A 16,059-nucleotide genomic window follows, 5' to 3' on the forward strand; every position below is an offset into this window, starting at 1 on the left:
CTTTGCCTCCTGTCTCCTCCTCCTCCTACTCAGCTTCCTCCTCCTCTTCTTCCACCTGCTCATCCAGTCAGCCACACACCTTCACCACCAACTTCAGCACAGCCCGGGGTAAACATCAGCAGGCCGTTCTGAAACTCATATGTTTGGGGGACAGGCCCCACACCGCACAGGAGTTGTGGGGGGGTATAGAACAACAGACCAACGAGTGGTTGCTGCCGGTGAGCCTCAAGCCTGGCCTGGTGGTGTGCGATAATGGGCGAAATCTCGTTGCAGCTCTGGGACTAGCCGGTTTGACGCACATCCCTTGCCTGGCGCATGTGCTGAATTTGGTGGTGCAGAAGTTCATTCGCAACTACCCCGACATGTCAGAGCTGCTGCATAAAGTGCGGGCCGTCTGTTCGCGCTTCCGGCGTTCACACCCTGCCGCTGCTCGCCTGTCTGCGCTACAGCGTAACTTCGGCCTTCCCGCTCACCGCCTCATATGCGACCTGCCCACCAGGTGGAACTCCACCTTGCACATGCTGGACAGACTGTGCGAGCAGCAGCAGGCCATAGCGGAGTTTCAGCTGCAGCACGCACGGGTCAGTCGCACTGCGGATCAGTCCCACTTCACTACCAATGACTGGGGCTCCATGCGAGACCTGTGTGCCCTGTTGCGCTGTTTCGAGTACTCCACCAACATGGCCAGTGGCGATGACGCCGTTATCAGCGTTACAATACCACTTCTATGTCTCCTTGAGAAAACACTTAGGGCGATGATGGAAGAGGAGGTGGCCCAGGAGGAAGAGGGGTCATTTTTAGCACTTTCAGGCCAGTCTCTTCGAAGTGACTCAGAGGGAGGTTTTTTGCAACAGCAGAGGCCAGGTACAAATGTGGCCAGACAGGGCCCACTACTGGAGGACGAGGAGGACGAGGATGAGGAGGAGGTGGAGGAGGATGAAGCAGGTTCACAGCGGGCTGGCACCCAACGCAGCTCGGGCCCATCACTGGTGCGTGGCTGGGGGGAAACACAGGACGATGATGATACGCCTCCCACAGAGGACAGCTTGTCCTTACCTCTGGGCAGCCTGGCACACATGAGCGACTACATGCTGCAGTGCCTGCGCAACGACAGCAGAGTTGCCCACATTTTAACGTGTGCGGACTACTGGGTTGCCACCCTGCTGGATCCCCGGTACAAAGACAATGTGCCCACCTTACTTCCTACACTGGAGCGTGATAGGAAGATGCGCGAGTACAAGCGCACGTTGGTAGACGCGCTACTGAGAGCATTCCCAAATGTCACAGGGGAACCAGTGGAAGCCCAAGGCGAAGGAAGAGGAGGAGCAAGAGGTCGCCAACGCAGCTGTGTCATGGCCAGCTCCTCTGAGGGCAGGGTTAGCATGGCAGAGATGTGGAAAAGTTTTGTCACCACGCCACAGCTAACTGCACCACCACCTGATACGGAACGTGTTAGCAGGAGGCAACATTTCAATAACATGGTGGAACAGTACCTGTGCACACCCCTCCACGTACTGACTAATGGTTCGGCCCCATTCAACTTCTGGGTCTCCAAATTGTCCACGTGGCCAGAGCTAGCCTTTTATGCCTTGGAGGTGCTGGCCTGCCCGGCGGCCAGCGTTTTGACTGAACGTGTATTCAGCACGGCAGGGGGCGTCATTACAGACAAACGCAGCCGCCTGTCTACAGCCAATGTGGACAAGCTGACGTTCATAAAAATGAACCAGGCATGGATCCCACAGGACCTGTCCATCCCTTGTGCAGATTAGACATTAACTACCTCCCCTTAACAATATATTATTGTACTCCAGGGCACTTCCTCATTCAATCCTATTTTTATTTTCATTTTACGATTATATTGCGGGGCAACCCAAAGTTGAATGAACCTCTCCTCTGTCTGGGTGCCGGGGCCTAAATATGTGACAGTGGCCTGTTCCAGTGGTGGGTGACGTGAAGCCTGATTCTCTGCTATGACATGAAGACTGATTCTCTGCTGACATGAAGCCAGATTCTCTGTTACGGGACCTCTCTCCTCTGCCTGGGTGCCTGGGCCCAAATATGTGACAGTGGCCTGTTCCAGTGGTGGGTGACGTGAAGCCTGATTCTCTGCTATGACATGAATACTGATTCTCTGCTGACATGAAGCCTGATTCTCTGTTACGGGACCTCTCTCCTCTGCCTGGGTGCCTGGGCCTAAATATGTGACAGTGGCCTGTTCCAGTGGTGGGTGACGTGAAGCCTGATTCTCTGCTATGACATGAAGACTGATTCTCTGCTGACATGAAGCCAGATTCTCTGTTACGGGACCTCTCTCCTCTGCCTGGGTGCCTGGGCCTAAATATGTGACAGTGGCCTGTTCCAGTGGTGGGTGACGTGAAGCCTGATTCTCTGCTATGACATGAAGACTGATTCTCTGCTGACATGAAGCCAGATTCTCTGTTACGGGACCTCTCTCCTCTGCCTGTGTGCCTGGGCCTAAATATCTGAAAATGGACTGTTCCAGTGTTGGGTGACGTAAAGCATGATTCTCTGCTAAGACATGCAGACTGATTCTCTGCTGACATGAAGCCAGATACTCTGTTACGGGACCTCTCTCCTCTGCCTGGGTGCCGGGGCCTAAATATATGACAATGGACTGTTACAGTGGTGGGTGACGTGAAGCCAGATTCTCTGCTATGGCATGAAGAGACTGATTCTCTGCTGACGTGAAGCCAGATTCTCTGCTATGGGACCTCTGTCCAATTGATATTGGTTAATTATTTTTTATTTTTTTTTATTTTAATTCATTTCCCTATCCACATTTGTTTGCAGGGGATTTACCTACATGTTGCTGCCTTTTGCAGCCCTCTAGCTCTTTCCTGGGCTGTTTTACAGCCTTTTTAGTGCCGAACATTTCCGGGAAGTTCGGCCGAACTTCTCGAACCCGAACATCCAGGTGTTCGCTCAACTCTAGTTATAAGGGCTTGTTTTGTCTAGGGAGCAATCATTCGAAAAAATAAAATGGCCACCGTCCTATTAGTACACAAAAAAACTGTCCTCATCACACAGGAGGACAAGTTACTTTAGAACACTGAGCTAAAGAGCTGCCTCATCATCCTCTCTGCTCTACTTGTCAGGGATTATGATCCTAAATACAGCTGATAAGATCTTCAGAAGAATATCTGCAGGAATGGAGTTCATGAGGAGACATAAAGTACAGAGAGGAAGAAACAAGACAGACTATGGTAATGTGGGGCTGTGATAATGGAGACTGCATACCCGTGCTGCTGCTTATTATCCACACCCCCACCCTCCTCTCTGTACTTCATGTCTCCTCATGAACTCCATTCCTACAGAGATTCAGCTAAAGATCTTATCAGCTGTATTCAGGATCATAATCCTGACAAGTAGAGTAGAGAGGAGGATGAGGCAGCTCTTTAGCTCAGTGTTGTGAAGTAACTTGTGCTGAGGTGTGACATGTTTTGTGTGTACTAATAGGATGATGGCTATTTTTAAGGGGGATTGTATTGAAATCCGAGGACTGTAGGAGCAGCGGTGCTCCAAGAGCTACGTCGGCCCGTCGGTACTCAAAATGTCTAATTTGCATAAATATAAAATCTAATATATTGTTGCAGTTCATCCTATAGCCATAAGACAGATATCAATTTAATCTGAATGATCAACCCTACTAGGCAATATGCCTGATTTTAATAGGGTTGATCATGCTGACAGAGGCTGTTTAAAAACATATCTTTCTTTCCGTGATCCATTGCTGTGTTCAGGAGAATGTGTGTTTAAAAATATGAAAATTATGGCTTAGGTACACTGAGAGCGGGTTCTGGCAACTCTATTTACCCTGCTTTGCCTGCCTGGATGCTTCCACCTCCACTTGATTGACAGGTGGAGTGGGGAAAGTCCAGGGAAGCACAGTGAAGAAGCTAAGTAAGGGTGCACAAAGTTGGTAGGCAGCAAAGGATTGGGAAAAGGAAGGTATGCTTTTAATCATCGAGATCAGCCTATTAGCAGGGTCCTGAGACGGTAGGTAGGTACCCTTCTAACTCCTAAATTTTACTGTATTGCCAATTTGAATCAACTGGTATAGGAGGGACAGAAGGTTGCAGCTGGCGCCTGCCATCACCAAGGAGCAGCATCTGGGGAAGTATTTTGTACTGTAGTGTGGTATTTGATGCTGCTGGGGCAGTATATTGTGCTGAACTGTGGTCCTTGACTCTGCTGGGGCGGTATTTTGTGCCACAATATGACCCCACTTTTGTTGCTTTGCCTTCTGCTAATTTCGACCTGCCTACAAAATAGGGCTACTTTAATTTTTTTCCAGGGCCACTTCAAGTTCCCAGTTGTCCCTGCCTGTCAGGTATTATGGCTGGTTTAATAGGGTTGACCCTGCTGATAGATGGCATTTAAGCAGTGCTGGTGGTTGGGGGGAGGGGGGGGGGAACAGTTTGAACTTTGGAATTTTTTAGGTTGTATTCAGTATCAAAAAAAAAACAACCTAATATTAAAACTATCTAGAGGTTTTCCAGATATACACATTTTCCATTTTCAAAGCAGGGAGAAGATAAATAACATAAAAGTAATACTCACAGTATGATTTCCATATGGGCGGCTGATATTCCTCTGCGTCTAGAAAAAAAATAAAAAATCAATCAGTTTCTTGACTGTGCTGGGAAGTAAACAGATTATCGAATTCACGGCTATCCTGTAGGAACTGCTTCGGGTTAGAAAGACAGACATATTGATGAGATGCATTCACACAGAAAACAATACACCTGCATTATCCACCTACTAGTCAAACAAATAAATAATGGTAATCCTAGAAGGCTACTCAAATGCTGCACATGTACACTGCGGCTCTAATATTTTCCTTCTTTATTCTGTTAAGGTCCTATGGGAAGCTTTTGAGAAAACATTCCTTCTTTTCTCTACTATGAACCAAGCTGTTTTTACCAAAAATAAAATGCATCCATATTTGCTATAGCTTTAAAGGGATTCTGTCAGCAGTTTTGACCATGTAAAACCGCTGACACCTTAGTGTGAATAGGAACGTTTATTCTACCAGGTCCGTCTTCTGCAAGCGTCCAGAAGGTGGAGCTTCGCAGTGAAGTTCTCCCTGCATTGAGCTGCTTCACTCACTGGTTAGATGATACACTCACAGCAGAGGGGAGGGGCTGTGAAGCAGATCAAAGCAGAGATCAGAGAGCACTTCATAGTGAAGCTCCACCTCCTGGGCAGAATAAAACTTCATATGCACACTACTCCTTATAATAAAGCCTTCAGAAAAAGTATGTTTGCATTGTTCTCCCCAGTGCTGTTAGCAATTTAATCATAGATCCCCTTTAAGAGGTTGTCACGACTCAAGACCTTAAAAGGAACATGTCCCATGCAACCTCCACTAATGTGGCACCAGCTACAGTCTTACTAAGAGACCATTCAAATATATTATATCAAATCATATATGATGATGCTGAGTTCAAGAGAGGAAGTTGGTCTCCCTGTTAGGCTACTTTCACACCAGGGTTTTTGCTGGATCCGTCATGGATCAGCAAAAACGCTTCCATCATGATAATACAACAGATCTGGTTGTAATATCTTTAAAATAGCCATGACGGATCCGTCCCCATTGACTTACATTGTGAGTCATGACCGTCTTGCTCAGCATCCCAGGACGCACTCAAAAACGCTTCTTGCTGTGCTTTTGTGTGCGTAATGGGAACGCAACCAAATGGAACGGAATGCATTCTGGTGCACTCCACTCCCCTCAGTTCAGTTTTTTCCCCATTGGCAATGAATGGGGACGAAACTGAAGCGTTTTCTCCTATGACGGATATAAATAGAGGAAATTTAAAACGCTGGTGTGAAAGTAGCCTTATCCACATGCTCTAATAGGGTATACAGATAGAGCTGCCCACTTGGCAGGGAAGTTGGCACAACCCATTTAAGCCTATTAGGCCCAACAAATCCCTGAGTATTTTATCCCTTGGAACATGGACTGGGTTCAGGTGCTGTGGATTGTTGGGGGAAAAAGCTATAGTAGGCCCCCCTATGGGGGTGTAGAATAAAACCAGATTACACTGGGTCCACTAAGATCAGTGTATGTTTTTGCACCGACCCAGATTTCCTTGGTGGTAATACCAGCCCTGGTAGGAACCACAGCCATCTTTTTAAGATGCTTTTGAAGAGCCGTAATACAATTTTCGGACAAGCCGTAATGTTGTACAGCTCCTCTGCCTTTCAGTTAAATAATGTGACATACACACATCCTCTCATACTTGTACTGTAACCCATGCACGTTGTCGTACACATTCACTAAATGTAATTTACTTATAGAAATGGATATCATTATTTATGACTCCACAAAGACATGTACATTAAGTCGACGCAGTTCATGGCTATTGCCAGTTATGAGGTGACGGCTAGATGGATAGGTCTCTCTGACCACTGCAGGCTCTGCACAAAGCTGAAGATTAAATCCATATGTCACTGTTGTTTTCAAATTATATTTAGTCTCTGCGCATTGACAAAAGCAGCCAGAATAATAACTATACTAATGGTTTCTACGTGCCGACTAAGGATGACTCTCCATTTTATTTAGGCTGGGTTCACACCTGAGCGTATTCGATAAGCGCTGTTTACAGGCGTTTTTATCGGGCATTTTTGCGGAGTATTTTGGGGCGTTTTACGCGCGACAATACGCCCCAAAGAAGCTCCTGTACTTCTTGGGGCGTAGGGCGTTTTACAGCGCGTTCGTACGCGCTGTAAAACGCTCAGGTGAGAACCATGCCCATAGGGAATCATTGGTTTTTGCATGCAATTCTCTATGTGTCAGAGCTTTGACCCTTACCAAATCCAGAGGTGTATGATGAGGCCCGGTCTGGTTCTCTAGAAATACTGGTGTTTGCTATAAGTGTAAGTGGCTAAAATATTAGCGATATAATCTAAGGCCTCATATACACGACTGTATACTGTACCTTATATATATATATGTCTCTGAGGTTATATTTTCTCAAATAACATTGTAGCATGTTCCATCATATGTTGAATTAAGAATATTCTCCCCTAGAAGCATTGCCTCTAGAGAAAAATGCGGTGCCTCTGAGGCATCATATGGCGGTATACACAGTGCTCACGGCTCCGTGACTTACAGGGTTCATGTATTACAGGATTCACTTTGCTATGATCTTCATATATGATACAGTGAGGAACAGACGTATTTGAACACCCTGCGATTTTGCAAGTTCTCCCACTTAGAAATCATGGAGGGGTCTGAAATTCACATTGTAGGTGCTTTCCCACTCTGAGAGACAGAATTAAAATAAAAAAATTCTGAAAATCACATTGTATGAATTTTAAAGAATTTATTTGTCTTGCACTGCTGAAAATAAGTATTTGAACACCTGAGAAACAGCAATAATTCTGGCTCTCAAAGACCTGTTACTGTGCCTTTAAAAAGTCCACCTCTACTCCACTCATTAATCTAACTTAGTAGCACCTGTCGGAGCTCTTTAAAGACACCTGTCCACCCCACAGTCAGTCAGACGCCAACTACTACCATGGGCAAGACCAAAGAGCTGTCAAAAGACACCAGAGACAAAATTGTGGACCTCCACAAGGCTGGAAAGGGCTATAGCCAAGCAGATTGGTGAAAATAGATCAACTGTTGGAGCAATTGTTAGAAAATGGAAGAGGCTAAAGACAACTGTCAGTCTTCAGGGGCTCCATGCAAGATCTCAGCTTGTGGTGTATCACTGATGATAAGAAAGGTGAGGAATCAGCCCAGAACTACAAGGGAGGAGATGGTCAATGACATGAAGAGAGCTGGGACCACAGTTTCAAAGGTAGAACACTACACCATCATGGTTTCAAATCATGCATTGCACAGAAGGTTCCTCTGCTCAAGTCATCACATGTCCAGGCCCGTCTGAAGTTTGCCAATGACCATCTGGATGATCCAGAGGAGGCATGGGACAAAGTCATGTGGTCAGATGAGACTAAAGTAGAACTTTTTGCTCTAAACTTCACTTATCGTGTTTGGAGGAAAAAGTAAGATGAGTTGCATCCCAAGAACACCATCCCTACTGTGAAGCATGGGGGTGGTATCATCATGCTTTGGAGGTGCTTTTCTGCAAAGAGGGACAGGATGACTGCACTGTATAAAGGAGATGATGAATGGGGCCATTTATTGTGAGATTTTGAGCAACATCCTCCTTCCCTCAGTCAGAGCATTGAAGATTGGTCGTGGCTGGGTCTTCCAACATGACAACGACCCAAAGCACACAGCCAGGATAACCAAGGAGTGACTCCGTAAGAAGCATATCAAGGTTCTGGAGTGGCCTAGACAGTCTCCAGACCTAAATCCAATAGAACATCTCTGGAGGGAGCTGAAACTCTGTGTTACTGAGCGACAGCCCCAAAACCTGACAGATCTAGAGGAGATCTGTGTGGAGGAGTGGGCCAAAATCCCTGTTGCAGTGTGTGCAAACCTGGTCAAGAACTACAGGAAATGTTTGACCTCTGTAATTGCAAACAAAGGCTTCTGTACCAAATATTACCACTGATTTTCTAAGGTGTTCAAATACTTATGTTCAGCAGTGCAAGATAAATAAATTCTTTAAAAATCATACAATGTGATTTCCTGATTTTATTTAATTTTTTTATTCTGTCTCTCAGAGTGGGAATGCACCTACAATGTTAATTTCAGACCCCTCCATGATTTATAAGTGGGAAAACTTGCAAAATCACAGGCTGTTCAAATACTTCTGTTCCTCACTTTATATTTCATATGATCTTCAACTCATATATAATTTTATGGTTTGTTCATTTCTAAAGGGGTTGTCTGATCTAATTCAAAATGAATGGCAGGCAGCAGTGTGTAAAAAAATATGGGAATTGGTTCTTGGTCACAATCACAATCAATGGCCTCAGCAATGAAGCAGTCAAGAATGGCATGTTGCTACTGAGGCTCAGCGGTAATGTGGCGGTAGTGGCGTCGCTAGAGGGGGGCGAGGGGGGGCAATCGCCCCCCCTATGTTGTTCTTTGCCCCCCCCCCCCATGGTGCCCCCCCCTGATTCTCCCAGGTGAATACTAATGAGCGCTTATGGAAGCGCTCATTAGTACCGAAGGACCAGGAAGCGGTAAACGCTCTGTACTTACCACTTCCTGGTCCTCGGCTGTCGGCTGTGCAGGGCTGCGCACAGCGTGAGGGTGCTCTGTGACCTCACGCTGTGCGCGCCAATTCAGAGCACAGTCGACTGAGGAGAGAGAAAATTGCAGGCGGCGTCCGTCCAGGAGCAGGAAAGGTAAGTGTTTTTTTATTTTATAAAAAATGTGGCTGCTGGGGGCATAATGGTGGCTAATTGGAGGCATATGGGGGGCTAATTGGAGGCATATGGGGGCTAATTGGAGGCATACGGGAACTATGGGGGCTAATTGGAGGCATATGGGGGCTAATTGGAGGCATATGGGGGCTAATTGGAGGCATATGGGGGCTAATGATGCATAATGAGGGCTAATGAGAGGCATCATGGGGGCTAATGAGAGGCATCATGGGGGCTAATTAGAGACACAATGGGGGCTAATTAGACTATTAGAGGCATATGGGGGCTAATGAGGCATATGGGGGCTAATGAGGCATAATGGGGGCTAATGAGGCATAATGGGGGCTAATTAGAGACATAATAAGGACTAATTAGAGACATAATAAGGGCTAATAAGAGGCATAATGTGGGCTAATGAGGCATAATGGCTTATAATGGGGGCTAATAAGAGGGATAATGTGGGCTAATGAGGCATAATTGCTTATAATGGGGGCTAATGAGGCATGGGGGCTGATATGAGGGTGATAAGAGGCATAATGGGGGCTAATAAGAGGAATAATGGGGGCTAATAAGGCATAAGGGCTTATAATGGGGGCTAATAATAATAAAATGTATTTATATAGCGCAGCACTTTACAAATTCAAAGGGTTCATGTACAAAACAAAAGTAACTGGCTAATATACAACTGAAACACTAGGAGTCAGAGCCCTGCTCGCAAGAGCTTACAATCTATGAATGAGGCATGGGGGCTGATATGGGGGTGATAAGAGGCATAATGGGGGCTAATAAGAGGAATAATGTGGGCTAATGAGGCATAAGGGCTTATAATGGGGGCTAATGAGGCATAAGGGTTGATATGGGGGCTAATGAGAGGCATGGGGGCTGATATGGGAGTGATGAGGCATAATGAGGGCTAATGAGAGGCATAATGTGTCATCCACAGATGCCCCCATAACAGTGTGTCTTCCACAGATTCACCATAACAGTGCGCCTGCGCACTGACGAGAGACAGAAAGAAGGGGAAAGAATCCGCGGAAGCAAGCAGAGGACGGCACAGCAGACGACTGAATAGCTTCTTTTGTAAGTAAATTGTTTTATTATAAATGTATCCCTGCATACCGCAATTCTCTCGTATTTTGTAATCTTATTTATATATACTTATTTTGTTTTTGCCCCCCCATTTTTGACTGTGGTATCTTTGTGCCCCCCCTATATATTGTTCCTAGAGTCGCCACTGTGTGGCGGTCATGCACATGTGACCGATGAGGCCCGTGAGTAGCTGCAGCAGACCAAGAACGGGTCCACATCACATATGTTCCAGCAGGGACCTCTGGAAGCCGCAGCATTGGAACCGAGGGCTTTTTAAAATGTTTTTGAATACACTGTTAATATACACTGACAATATGACAGAAAAAGTTGCTGTTAGGGCCCATTCAGACGGCCGTATGAATGAGTCCACATCCGTTCCGCAATTTTACGGAATGGGTGCGGACCCATTCATTTCAATGGTTCCGTTACGCGGCTCCGCAGAAAAGATAGAGCTTGTCCTTGTAACGGTCAAGTATACACACACAGGGGGGAGAATAGTGACCACTGCACTCCACCCTCACCCCTGGCCCTGCCTACTTGCCTCACGAGTCCTGATGACAGGGGACAACTGGACGGCAGTCCCTAACTTAGTATACGTGCAGGAAGGACAGACAAGACAAATAACGGATAGTGAACGGACCTGGTCAAAACCAAGAGGACAACACAGTACAGAGGGATAAGCAAAGAAAGGTCAGGAGAAGCCGGGGTCAGAAATACCAGGAGAGTCGAGAAGTACCAAAGGAGTCCGCAAAGAATAGTCAGGTGGAAGCCGAGGTCAATATACCAGGAAGGATGCGCAGTACAGGAGGAGCAGGCAAAGGATCGTCAGGGAACAGGATCAGGTAAGTACACAGGTATCCAACAACTGCCAGGAACCTAAATTAACAGGCAACCTGTGGCCAGCAGGCTGCCTGTATTTATAGTGGGGAGTGAGGGTCATGTGACGTGGCCAGCGTCACATGACCGACAGACCGACCACTCGAGCACCGAGTGATCAGCTTGGCGCTCAAGGCAGACCTAGGAGCAGGGAGCCTCCCAGCTAGCAAAGCCGCCCTGGGAACGAGGTCAAACACAGATCCTCGCTCCCGAAGCTAAGCAGCAGGTCTGCGGCTGATGGGAGACCGAGTGTGCCTTCGGCACCCCGTTACAGTACCCCCCCTTTTACGAGGGGCCACCGGACCCAAGACTTCAGGCGATGGCCTTTCAGGGTGTTCTAAATGAAATTTTTGAACAAGTCTAGGAGCATGAACCTCCCTGGCAGGTACCCAAGATCTCTCTTCAGGTCCATACCCCTTCCAGTGAATCAGGTACTGCAAGGAATTCCGCACCTTCCTGACATCCACTATTTTAGACACCACATACTCGGCAGCATCATTAACAAGAACCGGCAGAGGCGAGGCTTTCGATGGTACTACCGGTTAAAAATATTTTTTAAGTAGAGATTTATGGAACACATTATGAATGTGGAATGACTCGGGCAGCTCCAACCTAAATGATACCGGGCTAATCACCTCCGTGATCTTATATGGTCCAATAAAACGAGGAGCAAACTTTTTAGAATCTACCTTAAGAGAGAGATTCTTGGAGGACAACCATACCTTATCCCCAACCTGAAAATTCACCCCCCTTGAACATCTCCTATCGGCCTTGAGTTTCTGAGAACTTTGAGCCTTTTCTAAGTTCGATTGAACCCGGGCCCAAACTGTGCACAGTTCAGAGGAGAGCCTATTCGCCTCAGGGTTAGAGGAGGAGACAGATGACCCAGAATGAAAACGGGGATGGAAACCATGGTTACAAAAGAAAGGTGAAACCCCAGCAGAAGAATTGACATGGTTATTCAAAGCAAATTCAGCCAATGGATGAAATTTCACCCATAATTGCTGGTCATCAGCAACATACAACCTCAAGAATTGTTCCACAGACACCTTTATTAAGGCGTTAAGTCTGCCCATTACTCTCAGGGTGGTAGGCAGAGGTAAAAGACAATGAAATTTGACATTTTTGACAGAAGGCCCTCCAGAATTTGTACACAAACTGCACACCCCTGTCAGAAACAATATTTTCCGGGATACCATGCAATCGAACAATTTCTTTCACAAAAATAGACGCCAGGGTTTTGGCATTCGGGAGTTTAGACAGGGGAATGAAATGGACCATCTTGCTAAACCTATTGACCACTACCCAAACTACAATATGATAATGAATAGCGGGGGGCACACCAATAATAAAGTATAGGAGTGCAGGCCTGGTATAGAGAAAAGCATGAACTAAACTGAGAAAAAGAAATACCAATAACAGCCGCACCTCCAAGAATCAATGGTAATTTATTGAAAACACAAAGTTTAAAACCATGGACAAATGCAACCTAATCCCACTGAAGGGAGAAATTGATGAAGGTGAGGCAAACATCATTCAAGGATACCATGAGTAATATGGTGCTAACATGAACAAAATACATCCATAAGACCAAAATAATATACTTATCCAGTAGCACAGTGGTAACACAGAAAGAGAAATAATGATAATGAGCAACCCTTCAGTGGGACAAGCAGGAAAGAAAATTCCTCACGCGTATCGCTAGTAACCAACTAGCTTCATCAGAGGTCCATGTAAGTCTACAATAGTGCTTCAAGGTTTATATACTAACAGTAATTAACAAATAAAGAAATAAACTTGTGGTCAAACCTGTTAAGGCAATTAGGAAGAGGCAGGTGGGCACATCGAGGTGCGCCGCCTCAATGCTCCCCGGTGCACGGTCTGGGCGCTGCAGCGTATGCCGGACAAACCGGCGTGATGGAAAAGCAAGCGCGCCTGCGCAAAATGGCGCCCAGTCGGAAGCCGATGCCACAGTGCGTTCCACAGACCGGAAACGAACCTGGCACAGCGTCACGTCCGGGCGACAGATCGCGCAGCTCCAACCCGTGGAACGCAAAGGACGGGGTTAGTTGGAACGCAGGTTAGGTGGAACAAATGGACTGGGCAATAGTGCGCATAATCATCTCAAAGACACATATCTATATCAAAGCAATATCATCGTCAACCATAAATAATGCTGGCATAATTTAGAAAAAAGATTAAAATTATATGTAAATGCAATGTAATAAATAATTCATTTAATATACAGTAGGCCATATTAGGCCAATATACAAAGTCATCTTACAATACTATATTAACGACCATGACAAAAATAGCACATACATAAATTCATTACACATAAATAAATATAGTGCAAATATGCAAAGTGAGGTTGTAAAAATGTACTAGACACAATAAAGGTAACCTAGCCCAAAATAGCACCACCAATATTTCACTGATATATATAAGAAAAAGGCTATAATAAGTACAGCAAAATTCTAATTAATAGTTCATAAGTGTAAAAAGATGACGAAACAAACACCACGTAAATTGTGATAAGGAATATATATATATATATTAAAAAACACACATATCACAATTCATAATCAGTTAATAGCTCAGACAGAATTATTTACACATGCCCAGACACGCGTATTTAATATAATAAATATATCCAACAAAACCTATATTAAGTCCCCCAAGTCTGGATAACATGATTATAATAAAGAATCATTAACAGCATTAATATAAACAGTTATCTCAAATAATCAATACATTTATCCTCATCTATCCATAGACTTAAAGCCTAGAGGGCCCAACAGGTGGGAAACCGTGCACCGGGGAGCAAGGACCAGTAACGCAAGCGCATAAGGAAAGAACAAGATAATAGATAGATACAGGTACATATACATGGATAATAATAAATAAATGAATATAAAAATAGGAGGACAAGGCATAACATATTATGTCACTGGAAGTGTAATTTCATATAAGCAACGTTACAAAGAATATCACGATATGTAAATATAGTTATCAAAATAGTGACAACATTATCCGAGATACCATGGTTGCTTGGAAAGAGGCCCGCAAACTATCCAAAAAACCCTATCTAGCCTCTAGTGTAATGGGTGTTTGGCAGCATCCCGAGTTTCCGCAAGGAGTGACGAATAAGATGTTTCAGGTCTGGAGGGATAGGGGCATTAAAACTTTAATTGACCTTCTTCAAGTTAGAGATAAAAGATATCTTACCTTTCCAGAACTCTGCCAAAAATATAATCTGGATAAACATCATATGTTACCCTTTCAGCAAGTTCATTTGTTCTGCAGAGATAGGCTAAGGGATGTAACAAGCGAATGCGCAGGGGCCGCTTTAATTTTCTCCTTGGGAGCGGACAAGTCCAGGCTCTCTATATCTCACATATACAAAGTGCTAAGGGAATCAGGCAACAAAGCCTCAGCCCAGTTTCTTTTTAAAAAATGGGAAAAAAAGTTAGGTATCTCAGTCACTTCCGAAAAAATCCTCCAGGGTTGGATCAGAGTGTGTAGGGCTGTACCTTGCGAGGTGTGGAGGGAGTCGCACTTGCGGTTAATGCACTCGGCCATATATGCTTTTGCTTTCCCTAAGCAACCCAATAAGACAGATTTTCTTACTGCATGTCCGAAATGTGGGGAGGACAAAGCGGATCTAGCTCATTGTATATGGTTATGTCCTCGGGTGCAGGCCTTCTGGAGTCAGGTCAGGAACTGGCTTAGGGAAATTTGGAGAACGGACCTGAACCTAACACCTGAAACTATGCTATTTCACGGTTTTGAGACCTCTCGAAGCCCTACCCCTTTGATAGTGGATGTAGCTTTGTTGGTCTCACTGCGTTGCCTTCTTCAGAAGTGGCTGAAGCCTGAGATACCAGGGATCCAAGAGGTTAAGTCTCAGTTGACGCGTTTAATGTACATTGATAAACTTGACACAGAATCTAACAAAGATAAGAAAACTAAGGGGTTTTTTAAAAAATGGAAAATTTTTATTACAAATAACTTCAAGCAAGAGGTCATCAGAGAGATTTTGTTGTCATTTCAATATACAGAGTGGTACAACCTGGAGGCCCTCAAAGGCACCTTGGGGAAACTAGCCATTTGATTGATTGATTCGACTTGAGTATACAAGGTCCTATAGTAACTGTTTAAGGTCCTGAGGGGAAACTTTAGTAATCTGTTGGTTTTATTGGGGGATGGGCATGCGCTGATTTGAACGGGTATTGTCACTCTATTCATGTAACTGAAAAGTCTGTAAACTGTGTATTTTGGCAACACCAATAAAAATTATTTTCAAAAAAAAAAAAAATTGTGACAACAATACATTAGGCGCAAGGAGGAAGTTTTCGGTACAGGGGGTGGCTTAGCGACTGTAAAGGTACAGTGACCAAAGGTGCCTAAAGTGCTTAAGGTGCTAGGTGTCAAATATAGTCCATGGAGAAGAAAGTGAGGTCCATGACTTCCATGGGTCCCATGGTCAGATGACCAAAGGTACCCAAAGTGCTTAAAGTGCCGAGTGTCAAGTATACTCCATGAAAAAAAGAGTGAAATCCATGACTTTAGTGGGTCCCATAATCAGGTGTCGGTGAGTCCTTGTAGAACCTAAAACATGAAATAAGAGGGGTGAAAAAATGAAATTTTTTTTTTTTTTTTTTGAAAAGTGCATATCCCCATAAGAATAGACAAGGGATAGATGATTAGAACATAGTCTTCGTAAAATCAGGACAAGATCTATGTATAAAAGCCCGTGAAAGTGAGTTCTTCATTTAGGCC

At 45.0% G+C, this 16,059-nt stretch overlaps 1 protein-coding gene across 2 annotated transcripts in view; it reads right to left on the reverse strand.

Moving 5' to 3' along the window:
- Positions 1–16,059, reverse strand: part of CHN2 (chimerin 2) — a 390,810-nt gene that overhangs the window by 211,036 nt on the left and 163,715 nt on the right. For both annotated transcript variants that reach the window (XR_005779250.1, XM_040433568.1), the window contains exon 2: positions 4,582–4,620. Coding sequence is in view for 1 of the 2 variants with exons in the window: in XM_040433568.1 (XP_040289502.1) it covers positions 4,582–4,620 (39 nt within the window). In the remaining variant the exon portion in view is untranslated. The remainder of the gene's footprint in view (positions 1–4,581; positions 4,621–16,059) is intronic.

Source organism: Bufo bufo, chromosome 5, assembly GCF_905171765.1.
Source record: "Bufo bufo chromosome 5, aBufBuf1.1, whole genome shotgun sequence".
NCBI lineage: Eukaryota > Metazoa > Chordata > Amphibia > Anura > Bufonidae > Bufo > Bufo bufo.